Genomic DNA, 21,860 nt, shown 5'->3' on the forward strand with positions numbered 1-21,860 from the left:
CTTTGACATCTTTAAATTCTTCAATTTGAACCAAAATATTGTTTGGCAATAAATTGACCAATTACTTGGTCACTTTGTCATTTGCGTTGCTCCTTTGAATTTGCTCTTGGCTCCATTTGCTCTTCTTGAGAATTTTGCCCTTTGAATTTGTTGGAGCTTCAAAGCCTTCCATTAGAGCAAACCATTACTCTATCTCTATCATAAAGAGAGTTTCAATTCTTGATGATCCTGCCCTGAAGCTGAGTAGACGGCCACCGGGTAATACCGTGACGTGGGTCTTCGTCTGCGATGAAAGTGCTCCGCTCCTGCAATCACAAGTCGTTAGTGTTGGGGTTGCAAGGTTGTAAACATAGTCCCATATTGGAAACACATGAGAAAGATCATGGGTTTATAAGAGAAAAGATATCTCTATTGGCATGAGGCATTTTGGGGAGAGCCCAAGAGCAAAACCATAAGGGCTTAGGCCCAAAGTGGACAATATCATGTCATTGTGGAGATATCTAAATTCTTTTCGATCCTACAATTGGTATCAGAGCCCGGACTGTCAGAAGGTTTAACCGCCGACTGTGTACAAGAGTTATGGTCTGATTGAGTCATGTGAGTACAATATTGACCTTGAACAAAGAAAGTGGGGGCTCCTATGTTCGGATCAAGAGGACCAGACACCAGGCAGGAAGTCCTAGTAGGTCGGGTGGACCGAGGGGCAGGAAGACCTGGTGGGTCGAGGATCGGACGTGGGAAGCCTATGGTCCTTTGTTTGAGGGGGGGGATTATTGGGGTTGCAAGGTTGCAAACATAGTCCCATATTGGAAACACATGGGAAAGATCATGGGTTTATAAGAGAAAAGATATCTCCATTGGCATGAGGCCTTTTGGGGAGAGCCCAAGAGCAAAACCATGAGGGCTTAGGCCCAAAGTGGACAATATCATGTCATTGTGGAGATATCTAAATTCTTTTCGATCCTACAGTTAGTGCCAAGCCGGGAAGGGGTTCCCTGTGACGACCCTCCGACGATCAAGTCACACAACAGCCGAAGAAGAAAATAGTAAGTAAAGAGGTGAATAGTGGTGTCTCAAAGACATCTGCGCGTACATCCAGGGATGGCCACCTCTCCCCTTATATAGAGCCTCGGCGGGCTGACTGCACACTTCCCGGGCAGACGCGCATTCCCAAAATTTCCCCAAAAGCTAGTATCGAGAAAGGGTCCCTGACGTCTTACTATAACGGGGCGAACGCATCTCTGTCAAGGCGGCGAAATCTTCTCTCGTACGATTTTCTGTCCATCAACGCCGTCGGCCAGTGGCATTGACTCCCAAAAAGATGTTGGAACGTATCCCCTATCTAATTTGTCGGCCGCTAGTCTGATTGAACTTCCCTTGATCGTCCTGACTAGCCAGTTCCCTGACCCCTTACAAATATACCAGATCCGAATGGCGCGAATGACTTTGGTTTCAGTGCGCTGCGGGCTAACCCAACCCTTCTTGAATTCTTCCGGCCGATTGGCCTGTATGGACTTCCGATCGGCTAGTCCTTTAGCTGGCCACATCTTGGTTTTAATGTTCACCTGAGCGTTGCACTTCCTGGGAGGGGGGCCCTCTTAGATTATCACCGGATCACATGCCTCCCCTTTAAGTCTAGTCGAAGGAGGCTGTAAGTCTGACTGACTGGACAAAGTGTTGTGAAGAAGTGATTCCCTGCGGGCGTGACGGTCACCTATGCCGGTCGACCCATCCTTACGAGCCGATCGGCCAACATGCCAGATTGTTTATCCACAGGCTTTCTATCTTTGCTCGGTTGGCTCTTGGAGCCGTTGCCAAGGTGCTCTTCGCAAAATCTCTTGGAACCCGCACCAACCCGAGGCGTTTATGTGAAGCACGCTTCCTTAATTGCTCTGACAACCACCTTATCGATGCACGCCACGTGTCTCCCCCTGCCGGCGCATGTTTGAGGTGACAAGCTGGGATGCGACCTTTGGGGTTATTTGAATTTTAACGGCCGAATTTGCCTCTAGGTGTTTGCGTTGTCGATCGAAAGGCTAAACGAGGTGTCTTGGTGTTTATAAGCTTATCGCCGCCGTCTTCTCTCTTTCGTGCTTTTGTTTCCAGCGACTTCGTCCGTGTTCTTTAGCGACTTTCCCCGTGTTCTCCGGTGAACACCTCGTGTTCTTCAGCAAATCCTTCTACTCCCCTGTCATTCCCATTCCGGGTAAGTCCATTGTCTTCTTCTGTAGCCCCTTACTGCTCTGTCCTCTGTGATTTTCTGGTGAGCTCCTGCTCTTGCCTCTGCCCCTCTTTTTCTTTTTGCCCTTCCTCCCTACTCCTTTCGGTTTCCTCCTTTTGTCATGGCTGGTGCATCGCAGCCTTCGTCCTCTGCCTAGGGTCCTTAGTACGATACTATGGAGTCACGGTTCAATGAGGATGATGCTCGAACCTTAGCCAATACCTTTGAACTCCCTCTTTGCTACGAGATCCATGTCCTGCTAGCCACCGATCGGCCTTCCGCTCCGCCAACCGGCTGTGTCTGCTTCTTTTGCGACCAATTTGTTGTCGGTCTGCGGCTCCCTCTTCATCCCTTCATCCTTGAGGTTTGTAGATACTTCGGTCTGTCCCTTTCTCAGTTAGTCCCTAACTCCTTTCGCCTTTTGTGCGGGGTAATTATCTTATTCCGCTTACATTGCATTCCCCTGACCCCTTCGATTTTCCACTTTTTTTATTACCCCAAGTTGTCCGATTAGCCGGGCACTTTCCTCTTACAAGCTCGACCGGGCTTGGTCTTTTTTGACAAGATGCCTTCCTCCAATAAGCATTAAAGAGAATACTTCTTCTTTGTCCACTTCCCCGACCGGCCTTCCTTCCAGACCATTTGGCAACTTTCGCTAGGGCCCCAACCTTCGTTGCCCCGCTACAAGAACACTCCTGCCTACTTGCTTACTGCCTCCATGCTAGCCGGCCAGAAGTTCAACATTCACAAGCTGATGGAGGAAGGGGTCTTGGCGCTTTTCGGCCTTAGTCCGATCAGCCCAGATGAACCGATCGACCTAGGTACACCATTAATTTACCTCTTTTCTCTTTATCTAATTGATTTCTTCCTTTATTTTGCAGCCGACATCATGATGCGAGCGCGCTTGGTCGGGCAATCGAAGCTTACCGCTGCCGATGTTGACCAGGTAGTGGTTGAAGTCTTGGCCGAGCGGGGGTTTCAGCCGGAAGATCTCCCTGGACCGACATTGCCCGAACAGGGGCCCACTCAGGAGGCCGGCGAGGGAGTCGAACCTAATGCTAGTGGGAGCAGCGGCAACGAGAGCGCCGATCGTGGAGCTTCCGGCAGACCAGCTAGCTCCAGAAGAGGGCTCGCAATCGGAAGCGCCGCTTGAGAATACGCGCAAGAGGCATCGAGCGAAGAAAGCCGCTTGCTCCGCGACTTCGGTGGCGAGGGTTGCCGATCAGACCGGCGCTTCCGGTTAGATATTGTCGGAAGCCGCCAATATTTCTTCTGACCGGACGCCATCCGCCCCTCTCGTTGCCTCTCCCGCCGCTAGTCTGCCGCCACTATCGGCTCAAGGCCGCATCTTAAGGTCAAACATCAACCCCGTGCCCTCTTCTTCCCGCGCGGGCCGATCAGCCTCTTCCCATTCGGCCACGACTCGCCGAAGACACGTCACAGCCACACTCCACCTTCCTACCAAAGATCTTTCAGCGCCGGGCAGCTCAGCCGATCAGACTGAACACCGGATTATTATTAGAGGACATTTGGTCGAGATATGGGAAGATGCACGCGCCCAAGCGACGGCCGCTCCTCCGGGTGTATTAGCAAACAGCTACACTAAGCAGATTACCGGCGTGAGTTTTTCTTATAGCTTCCATACCGCTTAATTTGGCCTTGTTTCTGATCTCTTTTCAATCACGACTTTCGCAGTTTTGGGTGGACGGTCTGGTTATGAGCCAGAGGCTCGCCTTTGTGGAGGATGAGTTGAAGCGGCTGAAGGAAACCCCCGGCCAGTCGGGTACCACTCATGGTCTGAATGATACTCAGGTGGCTCAGCTGCAGGCTGACTTAGCCAAGAGTGAAGAGCTGCTGGCCGCCGAGTGGGGTAAGAGCGCCGAGTAGGTCGGGTATATTGACCAACTCAAGATAGAGATTTCCACCTTCAAGGGCAAAATCACCCTGGCCACCAACCGCAAGCAAAGGGTTATTGAGGATCTGGAGAAGAAAAATGTGGAAGCCCGGGCTCTCGAGCAGAAGTTAAAGTAGACAGAAGACAAGCTGAAAAATGTTGAAGGTCTGTTGATGTCCGAACGGCAAGCTCACGAGTCTGAAGAGGCCACTTTGAGAAGTCAGCTATCCGACAAGGACGCCGATCTTGCGGTGGTGAAGGCAGATTTAGAGAGCGCCCGATCGGCCTTGGAGGCCTATAAGGAAAGCGAGCCCAGCCGATTCGAAGAGATGAAGTTGGCTTATATCCGGTCTGACACCTTCGTGGATAAGTTCGTTGCCCGAGTTCTCCGACTCTTCGGCTGCATCGTGGACAACATTTTCGATCAACTCAAGAAGAAGGGGCATCTGCCTGCCGATCTACCAGGCTCCACAATTGATCGCGACCAGCTTAATGACTCTATCCCCGACGATGCCCTGACTTATTTGGAGTGAACCTTTTAAAGCGTTTCTGTTCGCTTGGTTTGTTAAGTGCTTCTTTCAGTCGTACTAGTCGGCCATCGTGTGTACCCGGTTGGCCTAAAGTTTTAAGACGTAACTTGCTTCTGTCTTATCTTTGACAATTTTCCTCAATATTTTGATCGTCCTTGAATATGATTAGGCGATCATCTTGTTCTTACTTGTCGCTAGATCATACGAGAGTTTAAGGTCGCCGCTCGACCGTCGATGACGTGAGGGTTTAAGGTCGCCACTCGACCGTCGATGACGCGTTTGATAAGAAGGAGTTAGGAGAGATCCCATTGTTTTCTTCCTGTGTCCAAGGAAATATATATTTATGCAAGTGTACATGAATTCACTCGCTCACCTCTCAGCCGACTCTGTAAGGTTGGAGGTGGTTTGCGCTCCACGGTCTCTCCAGCTTCCTTCCCTCCGCGTCCTCCAAGTAGTATGCACCCGACCGCAACCTTTCTGCTACTTTGAATGGGCCCGTCCATGGGGCTTCCAACTTTTTGACATCTCCGACCGGCTTGACCCTTTTCCAGACTAGGTCGCCCACCTAGAAAGATCTGGAGATTACCCGACGATTGTAGTTTTGCCGGATCCTTTGTCTGTATGCTGTCAGCCGAGCGGCCGCTTTATCGCGCGTCTCATTGACCATGTCGAGCTCCAACCGTCGTCTTTCCCCATTTTCTTCGTCGTAGTGAAGCACCCGATCGGACTCAATCCCGACCTCGACCGGGACGACCGGTCCCCCTCCATTTACTAAATGGAATGGCGTGAAGCTAGTCCCTTCCTTGGGAGTCGTCCGTAGCGCCCATAACACACTGGGCAGCTCGTCCACCCAGCTGCCCCCATGTGATCGAGCCGAGCGCACAATGCCTTGAGGATTTCTCGATTGGTGACTTCAGCCTATCCATTGCTCTGAGGGTAGGCCATGGAGGTAAAAGCTTGCTGTATGTCGTAACCCACGCACCATTTCCCCAACTCTTGGCCCGTGAACTGTCTCCCATTATCTGAGACAAGTCGGTGTGGTATGCCGAACCGGCATATAATGTTCTGCCATAAAAACTTCTTGACCATGCTTTCCGTTATTCTTGCCAGCAGTTCGGCCTCCACCCATTTTGAAAAATATTCAACGGCCACCAGTAGGAACTTTCTCTGACCATTCGCCATAGGAAAAGGGCCGACTATGTACATTCCCCACTGGTCGAATGGGCACGCAACAGTGGACACTTTCATTTCAGAGGTCGGTCGGTGGGTCAGATTGCTGTACTTTTGGTAGGATAAGCAAGTAGCTACCAACTTGTTCGCATCTTTCTGGAGTGTTGGCCAAAAATATCCTGCTAGGATAACTTTCTTTGCTAGTGATCGCCCACTCGGGTGCCCTCCGTAAGAGCCCTGATGTACTTCTTGAAGGATATATTTAGCGTCCTCAGCACCCACACATTTGAGCAGAGGGCGTGAGAAAGCTTTTTTATACAATTGCTCACCCACCGGGGTGAACCGAGCGGCTCTCCTTCTTAAGATCCGGTCGACTTCGTGACCTCCTGGCAAGGCTCCTGACTGGAGAAACCTAATGATGAGTGTCCTCCAGTCTTTCGGAAGTGGTATCTCTCCTGATCGGTCAACGTGAGCCATTAGAGAGACCTGCTCAATGGGGGAAGTGGTGATGATCGGCGTCATCGCGCTAGCCAGCTTTGCCAGTTCGTCTGTCGCTTGGTTCTCCGATCGAGGAATTTTGTAAATAACAACCTCTTGGAAATTCGCCTTGAGCTTTTTGAAGGCGTCCGCATATAACCTGAGCCGAGCGCTATTAATCTCGAACGTTCTGTTCAGCTGTTGGGCCGCCAACTGAGAATCCGAATGTAAGAGCACCTTGGTGGCCCCGACGTGCCGAGCGGCTTGGAGGTCAGCTATGAGTGCTTCGTACTCGGCCTCGTTGTTGGTGGCTCGGTATTCCAATCGAATGGATAGATGCATTCGGTCTTCTTTTAGGGATATAAGCAGGATGCCTATTCCACTACCTGGTCGGGCGGACGAACCATCCACGTATACCCTCCATGTGGACTCTGGCTCAGGGTCCAGTACTTCTGTGATGAAATCCGCCAACGCCTGTGCTCTTATAGCCGATCGGGGTCGGTATTGGATGTCGAACTCATTGAGCTCAGTGGTCCATTTGATTAACCGGCCAGACGGTTCAGGGTTGAGCAGGACACGACCCAAGGCGCTATTGGTCATCACAATTATAGAGTGAGCCAAGAAATAGGGTCGAAGTCTCCAGGCGGCGAGAATCAAGGCGTAAGCAAGCTTCTCAAGACCTGTATAGTGAGACTCAGCATCTTTCAGCATGTGGCTCAAAAAATACATTGTTTGTTGCTTTCCCCCTTTCTCAGTGATTAACGCTGAACCGATAGCATGCTCAGTCGATGATAAATAAATTAAAAGCGGCTCCCCCACAGCTGGCTTGGCTAAGATGGGCAAGGAGCTGAGATATTGTTTGAGTTCCTCGAACGCCTTGTCACACTCACCATCCCACTGGAACTTGGTCGCTTGCCTCAGAATCTTGAAAAATGTCAGGCTCCGATCAGCTGATTTAGATATAAACCTTGATAGCGTCGTGATCCTTCCAGTCAGTCTTTGTACTTCCTTCAGGTTGCGAGGCGGTGCCATGTCTTGCAGAGCATTTACTTTACTGGGGTTCGCTTCGATTCCCCGTTCGGTGACTATATAGCCCAAAAATCGTCCCCCTTTAGCGCCAAACAGGCACTTGGTTGGCTTGAGCTTGATTCCGTAATTTCGCAGCATCTGTCATGTTTCTTCCACATCTGCACATAGATCGACAGATCGGAGTGACTTAATAAGTATATCGTCAACATATACCTCCAAATTCCATCTGATCTGTTTCCGGAACACCTTGTTCATCATTCTTTGATAGGTAGCGCCTGCGTTCTTTAATCCGAACGGCATGACCTTATAACAGAACGTCCCGTCAGCCGTGACGAAACTGATTTTCTCCTGGTCTTCGCGCGCGAGTGGCACCTGGTGATAGCCTTGATAGGCATCGAGCATGCAGATCAGCTCGTATCCGGCCGTCGAGTCGACCATCTGGTCTATCCTTGGCAGCAGGTAAGAGTCCTTGGGGCAGGCCTTGTTTAAATCCCTGAAATCGATGCACTCTCACTATTTATTACCTGGCTTGGAAACCAACACTACGTTGGCGAGCCAGGTTGGAAATTGAATTTCCTTGATGTGCCTGGCCTCTAATAGCTTTTCTACCTCGGCCCGGATAATTAGATCTTGCTCAACGCTAAAGTCGTACTTCCTTTGCTTGACCGGTCGGGCGTCTGGCCGAATGTGCAGCTCATGCAGTGCCACACTTGGATCGACCCCGGGCAGCTCGTGCGCCGACCAGGCAAACACATCGTGGTTCCTTTGAAGGCAGGCGACCAGCTCCTCCTTTTGCGGGCCGGTCAGATCGGATGCTATAAAAGTAGTAGCCTTAGGCCGACTCGGATGTATTTGTACCTCCTCCTTGTTGTCGTATACCAGTGGGGGCGGCTTTTCTCTGATGGCGTTTACTTCCAATCGGGGGCATTTCTTGGTGGCTTTAGCGTCCGCCTTGACCATCTCCACATAACACCGCCGGGCCGCCACCTGGTCTCCTCGAACTTTGCCTACCAGATTCCCCACCGGGAATTTGATCTTCTAGCAGTAGGTCGATACCACCTCTCGAAATTCGTTTAGGGTCAGTCGGCCCAATATCACGTTGTACGCCGAGGGCGCATCTACCACGATAAAATTCGTGGTGCGCGTCCTAATTAGGGGCTCCTCTCCAAACGAGACGGCTAGCCTCGTCTGCCCAATTGGTGAGACTTCATTGCTGGTGAAGCCGTACAGTGGTGTTGCCATGGGCAGGAGTTCAGCCCGATCAATCTGCAATAAATCAAATGCTTGTTTGAAAATAATGTTTACCGAACTCCCTGTGTCGATGAAAGTCCGGCGTATGGTGTAATTTGCGATCACCGCCTTGATGATCAGTGCGTCATCATGAGGGATCTCTATCCCTTCCAAGTCTTTAGGGACGAAGTTGATCTCGGGCCCCTCTGCCTTTTCCTTGCTGCATCCTACTGTGTAGATGGTCAGCTACCGCGCGTAGCCCTTCCAGGCTCGGTTGGAATCTCGCCCAATCGGGCCACCTGAGATCATCCCAATTTCTCCACGGGAGGCGTTCCTTTTGTTCTCCTCTTCTCGCGCCGCATGTCTGTTCCGATCGGCCGAGGCGCGAGTAGGCTTCTTTCTCGGGGATGGTGTTCCCGTGGCTCATGAGCCTTTCAACCCTTGGTTTTTCGGTCGGTTCGACGCTCGGGCTTCCGATCCGGCGTGGGCGACCGACGTCTATACTCCTTTGGCGCGGGTCGATGCACATTAGGGTCGCCTCGACACTCCCACATGTTGTGCGTCCCTGATTGATGGAACTTACAGAACATCGGGGGTCCACTTTTTGCCTTTCTTGAGTTGGGTGGCCTCCAAATGGACTGCATGCATTCTCGGCTCCGGATACGATTGCGACCCTATGGCCCGAGGACCGATTAGAGGCTAGTGGTTGCTAGGTCTCCTCCGATCGGCCATAAGTTGGGGTTCGACAGGCGCCTCTTTCCTTCGGGCTACTTGTGCTTCTTCCACGTTGATGTATTCCGTGGCCTTCTTTTGGAGATGAGCGAAATCTTTCGGGGATCTGCGAATGAGGGATCGAAAGAACTCACCCTCTACGAGCCCTTGAGTGAAAGCGTTCACCAGCACTTCCGATGAGACTGCTGGTATGTCCATCGCCATTTGGTTAAATCGTTGGATGTACGCCTTGAGTGCTTCTCGGGGACCTTGCTTCAGTGAAAACAAGTTGACGCTCGTTTTCTGATGTCGGCGGCTACTCGCGAAGTGGTGCAGGAAAGTGACTCGGAAATCCTTGAAGCTACGTATGGACCCGGTCGGTAACTTGGTGAACCACCGTTGAGATGGTCCTGAAAGCGTTGTCAAGAATACCCTGCACTTCACTCCATCGGTGTACTAGTGCAGAGTGGACGTGTTGTCGAACTTGGCCAAGTGATCATCTGGATCGGCGCTCCCATTGTACTCCCCAATCGCCAATGGGGTGTAGTGGCGAGGTAAGGGGTCCTCCACGATTCCTCGCGAGAACTGGACGTTGATCCTGTTGGTGCAACCTTAGGTCAAGGTTGACCTGGTTGACCCGACTCGAGTTGACGTGATTCGAGTTGTATTTTGATGTTTGACTTGGGAAGATTGTCGGTGCAACCTTAGGTCAAGGTTGACCTAGTTGTGTTGCATGTTGATGTTTGACACTCGTGAGAGAGTTCTATTCTTGATGTGGGACAAGAATAGATGTTTGGGAGATTATTGGTGCAACCGTAGGTCAAGGTTGACCTGGTTGACCTGATTCGGGAAAAGTCCAAGTATGGAGACTTGGCACGGAAAAGTCCAAGCAGGGAGCTTGGCACTGGAAAAGTCCAAGTATGGAGACTTGGCACGGAAAAGTCCAAGCAGGGAGCTTGGCACGCGAAAAGTCCAAGTATGGAGACTTGGCACTGGAAAAGTCCAAGTATGGAGACTTGGCACTGGGAAAGTCCAAACAGGGAGTTTGGCACGGGGAAAAGTCCTGGTGAGTGAAGCCAGGCAGTCGGGAAATCCTGGTGAGTGAATCCAGGTGAAAATCCTAGTGAGTGAAGCTAGGTGAAGGTGAAAGTCCTGGTGAGTGAAGCCAGGCATTCGGGAAAATCCTGGTGAGTGAAGCCAGGTGAAAATCCTAGTGAGTGAAGCTAGGTGAATGAGAAAGTCCTAACTGGGATGTTAGGCAGTGTGGAAATCCTGGTGAGTGAAGCCAGGTGAAAGTCCTGGTGAGTGAAGCCAGGCAAGGGAAAATCCAGATGGATCAGGGATGATCGGACTTCTGGTGTTGGAAAGTCCAAGTAGGTCAAGGGAGTGATCGGATACTTGGCACGAAGAGGAAAATCCAGATGGATCAGGGATGATTGGATATCTGGTGTGGAAAAGTCTAAGTGGGTCAAAGGGATTGACCGGACACTTAGCGGGGAGTGCTAGCAGGTCAAGGGAGTGACCGGATGCTAGGCATGATGTACCAACAGGTCAAGGTTGACCGGATGTTGGTGTGGAAGTCTTAGGTTTAGGGCTGAGAAGTTTGGATCGGACTGCAGACCGATCCAATGATACATGGCTCATCTGATCGGTCTGGTGACCGATCAGTGACCGATCAGTATGCTACTGATGGTTATCTGATCGGTCTGGTGACCGATCAGATACCGAGAAGTTTTCTTGATCGATCGGTCCGTGACCGATCGATTAACAGAGGCGAAAGAAGGCGCCGATCGATCCACGCATCGATCAAGGCCATGTCTGATCGGCGTGGACCGATCGAGACGCAGCATCGCGAGAAGGGAAAGGAAGGATCGGCGTGAACCGATCACCTCCTCTGATCGGTCCACGCCGATCGAGACGATCCACCTTCTCCGATCGGTCTCGCATCGATCGAGTTCTAGCTGCGACGCAACGCTAGTTTCTTCATTTTTCTTCTTGGCGGTATAAAGGTGCTACTTCTTCTTCCTTCTGGAAGTTCTCTCCTGCCTGAAGCTTCTGCTTCTTCTGGTGCTCCGAGCTTTGCTGAGCTCAACCGCTGCTGAAGCTTCGCGTGAGCTTCCCCGACAGTTTTCTCGACTGGCTTGCTGTTGCATCTGTCCGTGGAGTTGCTACTTCATCCGGGACCCCAGTCGACGAGAAGGCAAGCTTGTTTGTTTTACATTCATTTTGTTCTTGCTATTCTCTTGTACTCTTAGCTTGCTGTTGCAAGTGATTGTGGCGAGGTTTCTCCACCCACAAGGAGTTGATATTAGCCGGTTCTCCGGGGACTCATCCACCGACGGATTGATAGGGCTCGTCCACCTTACGGACACGCCGAGGAGTAGGAGTATCATCTCCGAACCTCGTTACATCCTTGCGTTGAGGTTTGATTTCTTCTCCTGTTTTCTTTCTACATTTAGTTTCCACTGCGCTAACCTAATCGTAGGAAGAAAGCGAAAGATTGGGGTCGGCTATTCACACCCCCCTCTCTAGCCGTACGAAGGATCCTAACAAGTGGTATCAGAGCGAGGTCGCTCTTCATCGGATCAACACCCGTGGGAGCAAAGCTAGAGATGGATCTCTATGGAGAAGACATCACCATTCAACCCTTCTACGAGTCTCACGACAACTTCACATATTGGAAGGTAAGGATGATGTATTTTCTTAGAACTAATATGTTAAATTGGTTTTGTGTACAAGAAGGGTTTTCCCCTCCGATGGATGAGGAAGGAAAACCTATCAAGAAGAAGGAGTGGACGAAAGAGCAAATCCGACAATCCAAAATCAATGACGAGGTAACAAAAATTATTGAATTTTCTTTACCTAATAATGTTTTGTGCAAGATAGATAGGTACAACAATGCCAAGGAGTTGTGGAACAACTTGGCCAAACTCCATGAGGAGAGCTCCACTTCAAGCCATGAAGAGGAGCCTAGTGAGCCAAGTAGCTCACATCATGGAAGAAGCGAATTGGGAGTTGAGGGCTACTCAACATCCAAGGAAGAAGAGGAGGAGAGTTCTTCTTCAAGTTCGGAACAAGAAGAAGAAGCTTCTACCTCCGGGAGGGATGAAGAAGAGAGCTCGCATCCACCCTCAACCCTAGGTAACTCAAGCAATTTAAGTTCAATTAAATTACATATTATGTGCTTTGAGTGTAGGGAACGTGGACATTACAAGAGTAAATGTCCAAAGAGGGTAAGAAAGACTCCACCGGCGCCAAAGGTCAAGGAAGCCGGAGTCCCGAAACGCAAGGGCAAGGAGCACATCGTGTGCTTCCAATGCAAGCAAAGGGGACACTATAGGAGCCATTGTTCAAGGGGGAGGCAACCTCATAAGGGCAAGAGACCGGGCACATCGATAGGGGGAGCTAAGGCAAACCCTAAGGTATCTTTTAAGGCTCATTCGTGCAATTCTAGTAGGATACATGCTAGTAATTTTATTGCATTAGTCAATAATGATAAGCATGTTAACACTAGAAATCAATACATGTGCTTAGGTGCTAAACATGTCAACCTAGATAGGGATACTACTAGGAATGCTAACCCTAGGATTAACACTTCTAAGGTTAAGGAAAACCTAGGTAGAAACCCTAAATCAACTAGACACATGCCTAGGAACACCTCAAGAAAGAATGACAAATCAAAACTTGAGGTATTAGAGAAAGAAAATCAAGCCTTAAGGTCAAGACTTGACTCTCTAGAAAAGGCTCTTAAGGATTTGACTCTAGGGTCTAGGGGTCAAAAACCCAAGTCCAAGGACAAGAAAGGTTTGGGTCACAAACCTAAGTCCCAATTGGTCAAGCCCACCTATCATAATGTTCCATTCGATTATGGAACAAAACCTAGGGCTAGGAAGACCACTACCAAAGTCACAAGGGAAGTCACCCCTATAGTTGACCTTGATGAGACCTAAATGACCAAGGCTTTAAAGCCTAAGAGGGTCATTAGGAGGGTTGCTAGGGAAGTTATCCCTAGTGAATATTTAGTGAACCCAATGAGCTCTAATAGGTATTGGGTTCCTAGGAGCATCTTCTCTACCCCATAGATGGGTTAGAGAGTGTCAACTCCAATAAGAAGGGTAGTTAACCCAACTTTGAGGAAATTGACACTCAAGGAGCATTTTCAAGGTGTTTGGGAACCTTTGAAAATGAAATGGAATAATCTTTGTCATTCACTCCTTGGAAGAGTAAGTTGTGCCAAAGTGAGAATATATTAATCTTACTTTAAATTGACACAATTTTGAAAAACCTAGAGAAATATCAAATTGGGATTTTGATATTCTCTTAGGTAATCAAGGCAATCCGGGCCTTAACTTAGAAGTGCTACTCTTGTAGAATTTTAAATGGTATAAATCAAACAAGAGATCAAGAAATGCCAACTTGGGTTTTGACATTTTCTTGGAGCACTTTGGGCAATCTAGGATTAGAATTTAAGTTAGCTAAGTGATTAAGGATACTTAGATAGGTAGTCTAGGTATTTTATTTGTGTTAACTTACCATGGTTGTTTGCCATATGCCATGTCATGACACCATATTTAGTTTATGATCATTTGAAATGTCATGATAATGCTTAGGTTATTATATGTCATGCTTTATTTAAGTTTTCAAGCTTTATGCCATGACATCATGACATTGGCACATGTTTTTACTTATGATATCATTTATGCCATGTCATCATCTCTTGCATTAATAATCAATGAAATTGATTTAAGGATAAAAACACATTTTGATATTGAGATCAAAGTGTAGTTTAGAAAATGCATGAGAACTTAGCCTAAGTTGACCTTAACCCATATCTCACATCAAATTGACTTGAATGTGGTTTGATACACCTTAGATGTGTGTGAGATATTAGGATCATGAGTTAGGATCAAGGTGCATAGTTCTTGTACCTAGATGAGCCTAATTCAAGAAATGGAGGATCATAGGGAAAGCTTGTGTACAAGTCATGTAGATCTAGCCCTAAGATTATGGTCCTAAATTCAAATGGTTTTAAAAGTATTTTAAAATTGATTTGAAAAACCTTGATGAAGCTTTCCTAGTGATAGCATTCATCATTGAACATTGTGATACAAAGTTGAGTTAAACTTAAACTATTTCAAAATTTTTGAACTTTGTATCAAGATTGAAAAATGGAAACTATTTTCATAGAAAATTATTTTTCCGTGATAGACTATGGTATGAGGAGTGTATCCTCAAAATTTTACGATTTTTGGAATTTTCTGGAATTTATTAGGAGTTTCTGAATTTCCGGAAAGGAAATAAGAAATCTCTGATTTCAGAGTGTGGATCGGTCACCGGACCGATCCAGGGAAGTTCTGATCGGTTTGGTGACTGATCAGTAACGATCCAGTGCGATCAGTGAAGCGTGGATCGGTCTGGGGACCGATCCAGGGGGATTCTGATCGGTCTGGGGACCGATCAGGGCGTGCCGAATTTCTGATTTTTCAGCTGGTGTCTGAAATTTCAGTTATGGAAGTGGTGTTTTTGGATTTCTAAAGGTTTGGAACTCTCTAAGACATTGTTGGTGCAATGGTCAAGGGGGAGTTGACCTTGAGGGGAAGTTTTACCTAATTGTCAAGGGGGAGTTGACTTTTAGGGGGAGTTTTTACTCCAAAAGACTTTTAAGGATTAGTGATATGAGATTATCACTAAGTTGATTGTTGAGTTTAGTATCAAGGAGGAAATTAAGAGTTTCAAATGAAAGGTATGGGACTTTCATTAGGAAGAAACTCTTGACCTTGATACCCTCCTTGTTCTTTTTGATGTGTGTCAAAAAGGGGAGAGTGTTCATTGGAGAATTATCAGAGAACCCAAGTTAGGTTATCGGGTTAACCTAAGTTAGGGAAAGAATGTCAAGGAATGTTCAAGGAAGAACATTGGAATTCTTTTTGATGTGTGTCAAAAAGGGGGAGAATTATTGGAGAACCCAAGTTAGGTTATCGGGTTAACCTAAGGGGAGAATGTCCAGAGAATGTTCAAGGAAAGAACATTGGACATTGGAAGATGATTGAAAACCTAAGTTAGGTTATCGGGTTAACCTAACTTGATTATGGTTTTGTCAAACATCAAAAAGGGGGAGATTGTTGGTGCAACCTTAGGTCAAGGTTGACCTGGTTGACCCGACTCGAGTTGACGTGACTCGAGTTGTATTTTGATGTTTGACTTGGGAAGATTGTCGGTGCAACCTTAGGTCAAGGTTGACCTAGTTGTGTTGCATGTTGATGTTTGACACTCGTGAGAGAGTTCTATTCTTGATGTGGGACAAGAATAGATGTTTGGGAGATTATTGGTGCAACCGTAGGTCAAGGTTGACCTGGTTGACCTGATTCGGGAAAAGTCCAAGTATGGAGACTTGGCACGGAAAAGTCCAAGCAGGGAGCTTGGCACTGGAAAAGTCCAAGTATGGAGACTTGGCACGGAAAAGTCCAAGCAGGGAGCTTGGCACGCGAAAAGTCCAAGTATGGAGACTTGGCACGGGAAAAGTATGGAGACTTGGCACTGGGAAAGTCCAAACAGGGAGTTTGGCACGGGGAAAAGTCCTGGTGAGTGAAGCCAGGCAGTCGGGAAATCCTGGTGAGTGAATCCAGGTGAAAATCCTAGTGAGTGAAGCTAGGTGAAGGTGAAAGTCCTGGTGAGTGAAGCCAGGCATTCGGGAAAATCCTGGTGAGTGAAGCCAGGTGAAAATCCTAGTGAGTGAAGCTAGGTGAATGAGAAAGTCCTAACTGGGATGTTAGGCAGTGTGGAAATCCTGGTGAGTGAAGCCAGGTGGAAAGTCCTGGTGAGTGAAGCCGGGCAAGGGAAAATCCAGATGGATCAGGGATGATCGGACTTCTGGTGTTGGAAAGTCCAAGTAGGTCAAGGGAGTGATCGGATACTTGGCACGAAGAGGAAAATCCAGATGGATCAGGGATGATTGGATATCTGGTGTGGAAAAGTCTAAGTGGGTCAAAGGGATTGACCGGACACTTAGCGGGGAGTGCTAGCAGGTCAAGGGAGTGACTGGATGCTAGGCATGATGTACCAACAGGTCAAGGTTGACCGGATGTTGGTGTGGAAGTCTTAGGTTTAGGGCTGAGAAGTTTGGATCGGACTGCAGACCGATCCAATGATACATGGCTCATCTGATCGGTCTAGTGACCGATCAGTGACCGATCGATATCTCGATGGTTATCGATCGATCGGTGACCGATCGAGATAGAACAGCTCTGTTGATTCTTGATCGATCCGTGACCGATGGCGAACGAGGCGAAAGAAGGCGGTGATCGATCCACGGGCCGTCGAGCCGTATCTGATCGATGCGTGGACCGATCGAGACGAGCATCGCGAGAAGGGAAAGGAAGGATCGATGCGTGAACGATCCACCTCCTCTCGATCGGTCCACGGACCGATCGAGGCGATCCACCTCTCCACGATCGGTGCGGGCCGATCGAGTTCTAGTTGCGACGCGGCTAGTTTCTTCATTGTTTCTTCTTGGCGGTATAAAGGGGAGGGCTTCTGGGTTTTCTTCTTCTTCCTTAAGTTCTCTCCTGCAAGCTTACGCTATACGGTGCTCCGAGCTTTCTGAGCTCAACCGCCTGAAGCTTCGCGTGAGCTTCCCGACAGTTTTCTCGACTGGCCTTGTTGCATCTGTCCGTGGAGTTGCTACTTCATCCGGGACCTCAGTCGACGAGAAGGCAAGCTTGTTTGTTTTACATTCATTTTGTTCTTGCTATTCTCTTGTACTCTTAGCTTGCTGTTGCAAGTGATTGTGGCGAGGTTTCTCCACCCACAAGGAGTTGATATTAGCCGGTTCTCCGGGGACTCATCCACCGACGGATTGATAGGGCTCATCCACCTTACGGACACGCCGAGGAGTAGGAGTATCATCTCCGAACCTCGTACATCGCTGTGTTAAGGTTTGATTTTCTTCTCCTGTTTTCTTTCTACTTTGTATTTCCGCTGCGCTAACCTAATCGTAGGAAGAAACGAGAAAGATTGGGGTCGGCTATTCACACCCCCCTCTCTAGCCGTACGAAGGATCCTAACAGATCCTCTCGGGCGAGTCCCCAACTTGTGGCGCTTTTCCCTTCCTCGCATCCCTTTCGAGTGCCTCATCCGACGAGGAACCTCGGTCTCGGCGGGCTCTGCCTCCTTCATCTGAGGGTGTTCTAAACAATACTCGGTGAAAAGGAATCAACGCGTTTGGTACTGGCACGGTCGTGTCTGATCTCTTGCCTATGCCTGGGTGGGCTATGACCAGGATCTCCAGGCTGATCGGATCCCGAGATGGTTGGCTCCTATGTTGGTCGGTCGGCTAGCATTCGCTGCAGTTGTTCCATTGCTTTTGCCACTCCGGCTTGGATCAACCTCTCCAACTCTTCCGTCGTCAGCGTTACGGTCGTTGATCGTTCGGTGTCTTCTATCCTTTGCTTCTGGGTTCAGGTTGAAGTTCCCACAGACGACGCCAATTTGATCCTGCCCTGAAGTTGAGTAGACGGCCACCGGGTAATACCATGACGTGGGTCTTCGCCTGCGATGAAAGTGTTCCGCTCCTGCAATCACAAGTCATTAGTGCCAAGCCGAGAAGGGGTTTCCGGCGACGACCCTCCGATGATCAAGTCACACAACAGTCGAAGAATAAAACAGTAAGTAAAGAGGTGAATAGTGATGTCTCAAAGACGTCTGCGCGTACCTCCGCGGATGGCCACCTCTCCCCTTATATACAGCCTCGGCGGGCTGACTGCACACTTCCCGGGCAGATGTGCATTCACAAAATTTCCCCAAAAGCTAATATCGAGAAAGTTCCCTGACGTCTTACTATAACGGGGCGAACGCATCTCTGTCAAGGCGGCGAAATCTTCTCCCGTACGATTTTCTGTCCATCAGCGCCGCCGGCCAGCGACATTGACTCCCAAAAAGATGTTGGAACGTATCCCCTGTCTAATTTGTCGGCCGCTAGTCTGATTGAACTTCCCTTGATCGTGCTGACCAGCCAGTTCCCTGACCCCTTACAAATATACCAGATCCGAACGGCACGAATGACTTTGGTTTCAGTGCGCTGCGGGCTAACCCAACCCTTCTTGAATTCTTCCGGTCGATCGGCGAATTCTTCCGGCCGATCGGCCTGTATGGACTTCCGATCGGCTAGTCCTTTAGCTGGCCACATCTTGGTTTTGACGTTCACTTGAGCGTTGTACTTCCTGGGAGGGGGGCCCTCCTAGATTATCACCGGATCACTTGATTTCCAGGAATCGAAGCTCGTCATTGTTAATGGTGGAGTCATCCTTGTGTCGAATCCGAGTCCATATTGGAATTCCATCTTGAAGTTGAGCTCTTGATGAAGTCTTTCACTTGATGAAATTGCTTCAACTTCTTCACCCTCTAGCTTCCTGCCCCTTCCGGCGATGATTCCGGCGAAGAGCGACCTCGCTCTGATACCACTTGTAGGGTCGAAATATGCTAGAGGAGAGGGGGGGGTTAATAGCTCATCACACGCTCGTTGCTTGCTTCTTGGTGATGATGTGCAGCGGAATGAACAAGAAACAAACTTACAACGCTAACACAAGAGATTTACTTGATATCCACCTTAAGAAGAGGTGATTAATCCAAGGATCCATACGCGACACACACTCTACTAATCAAAACACTCCTTCTCGGTCGTAGCCGGAGGCAGAGAAGCCTCGTACAAACTCACACAATGATATACAACACCCACAAGAAAAAAATACAAAAGATACAAATGAAAACTCTTTCTTTTTACTTACTTGTTGCTTGTTGTTGCCTCTTGAACCTTGGAAGTATGACTACACTTGTCTCTAAGAGCCTTCAAGAACTGGCTGTGAAAGTATGGAGAAGCTCACTGAGATCGCACTGTAGTCGCTGGAGAGGAATGCGCGAAGAAGACGCTCGCCAACGGCTATAACCTGTGCAATGGTCAGATCTCAATCGATTGAATGACTCTCAATCAATTGGGGAGACTTTGAATCGATCGACTGATTGATTCAGAGCGCCTCTGTGCTCTTTGGAAAACGCCTGAATTAATTGCCTGATCGATTCAGCCTCTATTCCGTGATTTTCAGCTTTTCAATCGATTGGCTGATCGATTGAAAGTTCAATCGATCAACTGATCGATTCAGAAGCTCACTATTCGCTCAGAAACTCTCCCAATCGAATGACCAATCGATTGGGGAAGTTTTGATCGATTACCAAATCTATCAAGAAGGTTTTTGCATAAAATCACGTCAACCAATCGATTGGTTGATCGATTGAACCCCCAATCGATTGGGAAATCAATTGGCAAGCAGAAAACTGCGTAGAGCTTGAAATGAACTGTTAGGATCTTCGGATCGCGGCTAGAGAGGGGGGGGGTGTGAATAGCCGACCCCAAATTCACGTTTCTTTCTACAATTTTAGTTAGCGCAGCGGAAATAAAAGATAGAAACGAAACAGGAGAATATCAAACCTCAAATGCGACGATATAACGAGGTTCGGAGATGATACTCCTACTCCTCGGCGTGTCCGTAAGGTGAACGAATCCTATCAATCCGTCGGTGGATGAGACCCCGGAAAACCGGCTAATAAAAACTCCTTCTGGGTGGAGAAACCTCGCCACAATCTCTCTTGCAACAGCAAGATCGGAGTACAAAGATAAAGCAAGAAGCCAAGAACAATATGAATGTAAAAACACTAGTTTGCTTGCCTTCTCGTCGACTGGTGATGAAGCAACCACTTCACGGATGCCAACAACAGCAGCAACTGATCAGTTGGAGTCTAGCCGAGGGAAGCTCACACGAAGCTTCAGCAGTGGAGAGCTCAACAAAGCTCAGATCGCAGGAGCAAGAAGAAGTCACCCATCATCTAGAGGCCCTCCACCTCTTGATTTATATGAACCTGTGAAGAAGAAGACACAGACACAGAAATCTAGCCGTTGTGACTCAACGGCTAGACCTGGACCGATCAGGCTCCACCCTGATCAATCCAGGACGGATCTGATCGGTCAGGGGACCGATCAGGCCCTAGGCTGATCAGTCCCCAGACCGATTCCAACTCTCACAGAGAGTTGGTTGTAGAGCCCTGATTAGTCTGTGGACCGATTAGGCCATAGGTGGATCGGTCCACCGACCGATCCCTCCTATTCCTTCTCCCAATCTGTTTGGTTACTGATCGATCACCAGACCGATCAGATACCCATAGTATCACTGGATCGGTCAGCAGACCGATCCAATTTCCCAGCCTTAAACCCTAAAGCCTTCCTGATCTAGAGAACGAGCTACCGAGCCCTCTCTGACCTAGTCCGGAGAACGAGCTACCGAGCCCTCTCCGACTTCCATGTCTGGTCCAGAGAACGAGCTACCGAGCCCTCTCTGACCTAGTCTAGAGAACGAGCTACCGAGCCCTCTCTGACCTAGTCTGGAGAACGAGCTACCGAGCCCTCTCCGACTCCATCCAGTTCAGAGAACGAGCTACCGAGCCCTCTCCGACTTCCCATGCCAAGCTTCCATACTTGGACTTTTCTCCGTGCCCAGCTCCCTGCTTGGACTTTTCCGTGCCAAGTCTCCATACTTGGACTTTTCCCGTGCCAAGCTCCCTACTTGGACCTTTCCGTGCCAAGTCTCCATACTTGGACTTTTCCGTAATCAGGTCAACTCAAGTCGGGTCAACTAGGTCAACCTTGACCAAAGGTTGCACCCACAATCCTCCAAGTTCCTATTCTTGTCAAACATCAAAATATAACTTCACCATTCTTGTCAAACATCAAAATATAACTTCTCCATTCTTGTCAAACATCAAAATATACCTCGAGTCAGGTCAACTCGAGTCAGGTCATCCAGGTCAACCTTGACCTAAGGTTGCACCAACATGAACTTCATTTTGCATCTAAGATCACCTCATTTCGATATTCGAGTCAAAAGTTATGACCTTCGGAAGTTTACTACGTTCGAATTTCCTAGTTCCATACCAACTCCCTATTGGACTTACGACCGCTAAGTGTTTGGTCAACTTTTGACCCATCAGGACTTCCTCTTTGCCAACTTCTCATTGGACTTCTGATCATCAAGTGCGGTCCTCCTTGACACACTTAAATTTCTCCATGACTCACTTGGACTTCCTTCCACCAGATGTTCGGTCACCTTTGACCCATCTGGATTTTCTTGTGTCAAGTATCCAGTCAATCCTTTGACCTACTTGGACTTCTCAATACCAGGTGTCCGGTCAATCTTGACCCACCTGGATTTCCACGTGCCTGCTTCACTCACCAGGTCTTTCCATCTGCCTAGCTTCACTCACTAGGACTTCTCATATGCCTGGCTTCATTCACTAGGACTTTCACCTACCTTCACTCACTAGGATTTTCACCTGGCTTCACTCACCAGGATTTTTCCACTACGCCACTTCATTCACTGGGGCTTTCACCTGCCTAGCTTCACTCATTAGGTCTTTCCACTGCCCGGCTTCATTCACTGGGACTTTCACTTGCCTGGCTTCACTCACTAGGACTTTCACCTAGTTTCACCTACTAGGATTTTCCAACTGCCTAGCTTCACTCACTAGGTCTTTCACCTGGCTTCACTCATTTCCC

The 21,860-nt window shown here is 48.6% G+C and overlaps 1 protein-coding gene across 1 annotated transcript; it reads right to left on the reverse strand.

Moving 5' to 3' along the window:
- Positions 1 to 5,563: 5,563 nt before the first annotated feature.
- On the reverse strand, positions 5,564 to 8,281 carry LOC122050335. The gene is made up of 3 exons (XM_042611250.1): positions 7,908 to 8,281; positions 7,535 to 7,814; positions 5,564 to 7,459 (listed from the first exon to the last, which is right to left on the reverse strand). Exons 1-3 carry the CDS (start codon positions 8,279 to 8,281, stop codon positions 5,564 to 5,566), a joined length of 2,550 nt encoding a protein of 849 aa, XP_042467184.1.
- Positions 8,282 to 21,860: the final 13,579 nt, after the last annotated feature.

The sequence above is a fragment of the Zingiber officinale genome, chromosome 3A (assembly GCF_018446385.1).
Source record: "Zingiber officinale cultivar Zhangliang chromosome 3A, Zo_v1.1, whole genome shotgun sequence".
Classification (NCBI taxonomy): Eukaryota; Viridiplantae; Streptophyta; class Magnoliopsida; order Zingiberales; family Zingiberaceae; genus Zingiber; species Zingiber officinale.

What these genes read in the sequence shown, in the direction of transcription:
- LOC122050335 (XM_042611250.1), bottom strand. Translation starts at nt 8,281, where the DNA reads ATGGTCAAGGCGGACGCTAAAGCCACCAAGAAATGCCCCCGATTGGAA. An exon ending in GAAAAGCTATTAGAGGCCAG is followed by an intron (nt 7,815 to 7,907) that starts GCACATCAAGGA and finishes CATCGATTTCAG; the next exon opens with GGATTTAAACAAGGCCTGCC. An exon ending in AGATCAGATGGAATTTGGAG is followed by an intron (nt 7,460 to 7,534) that starts GTATATGTTGAC and finishes GAAACATGACAG; the next exon opens with ATGCTGCGAAATTACGGAAT.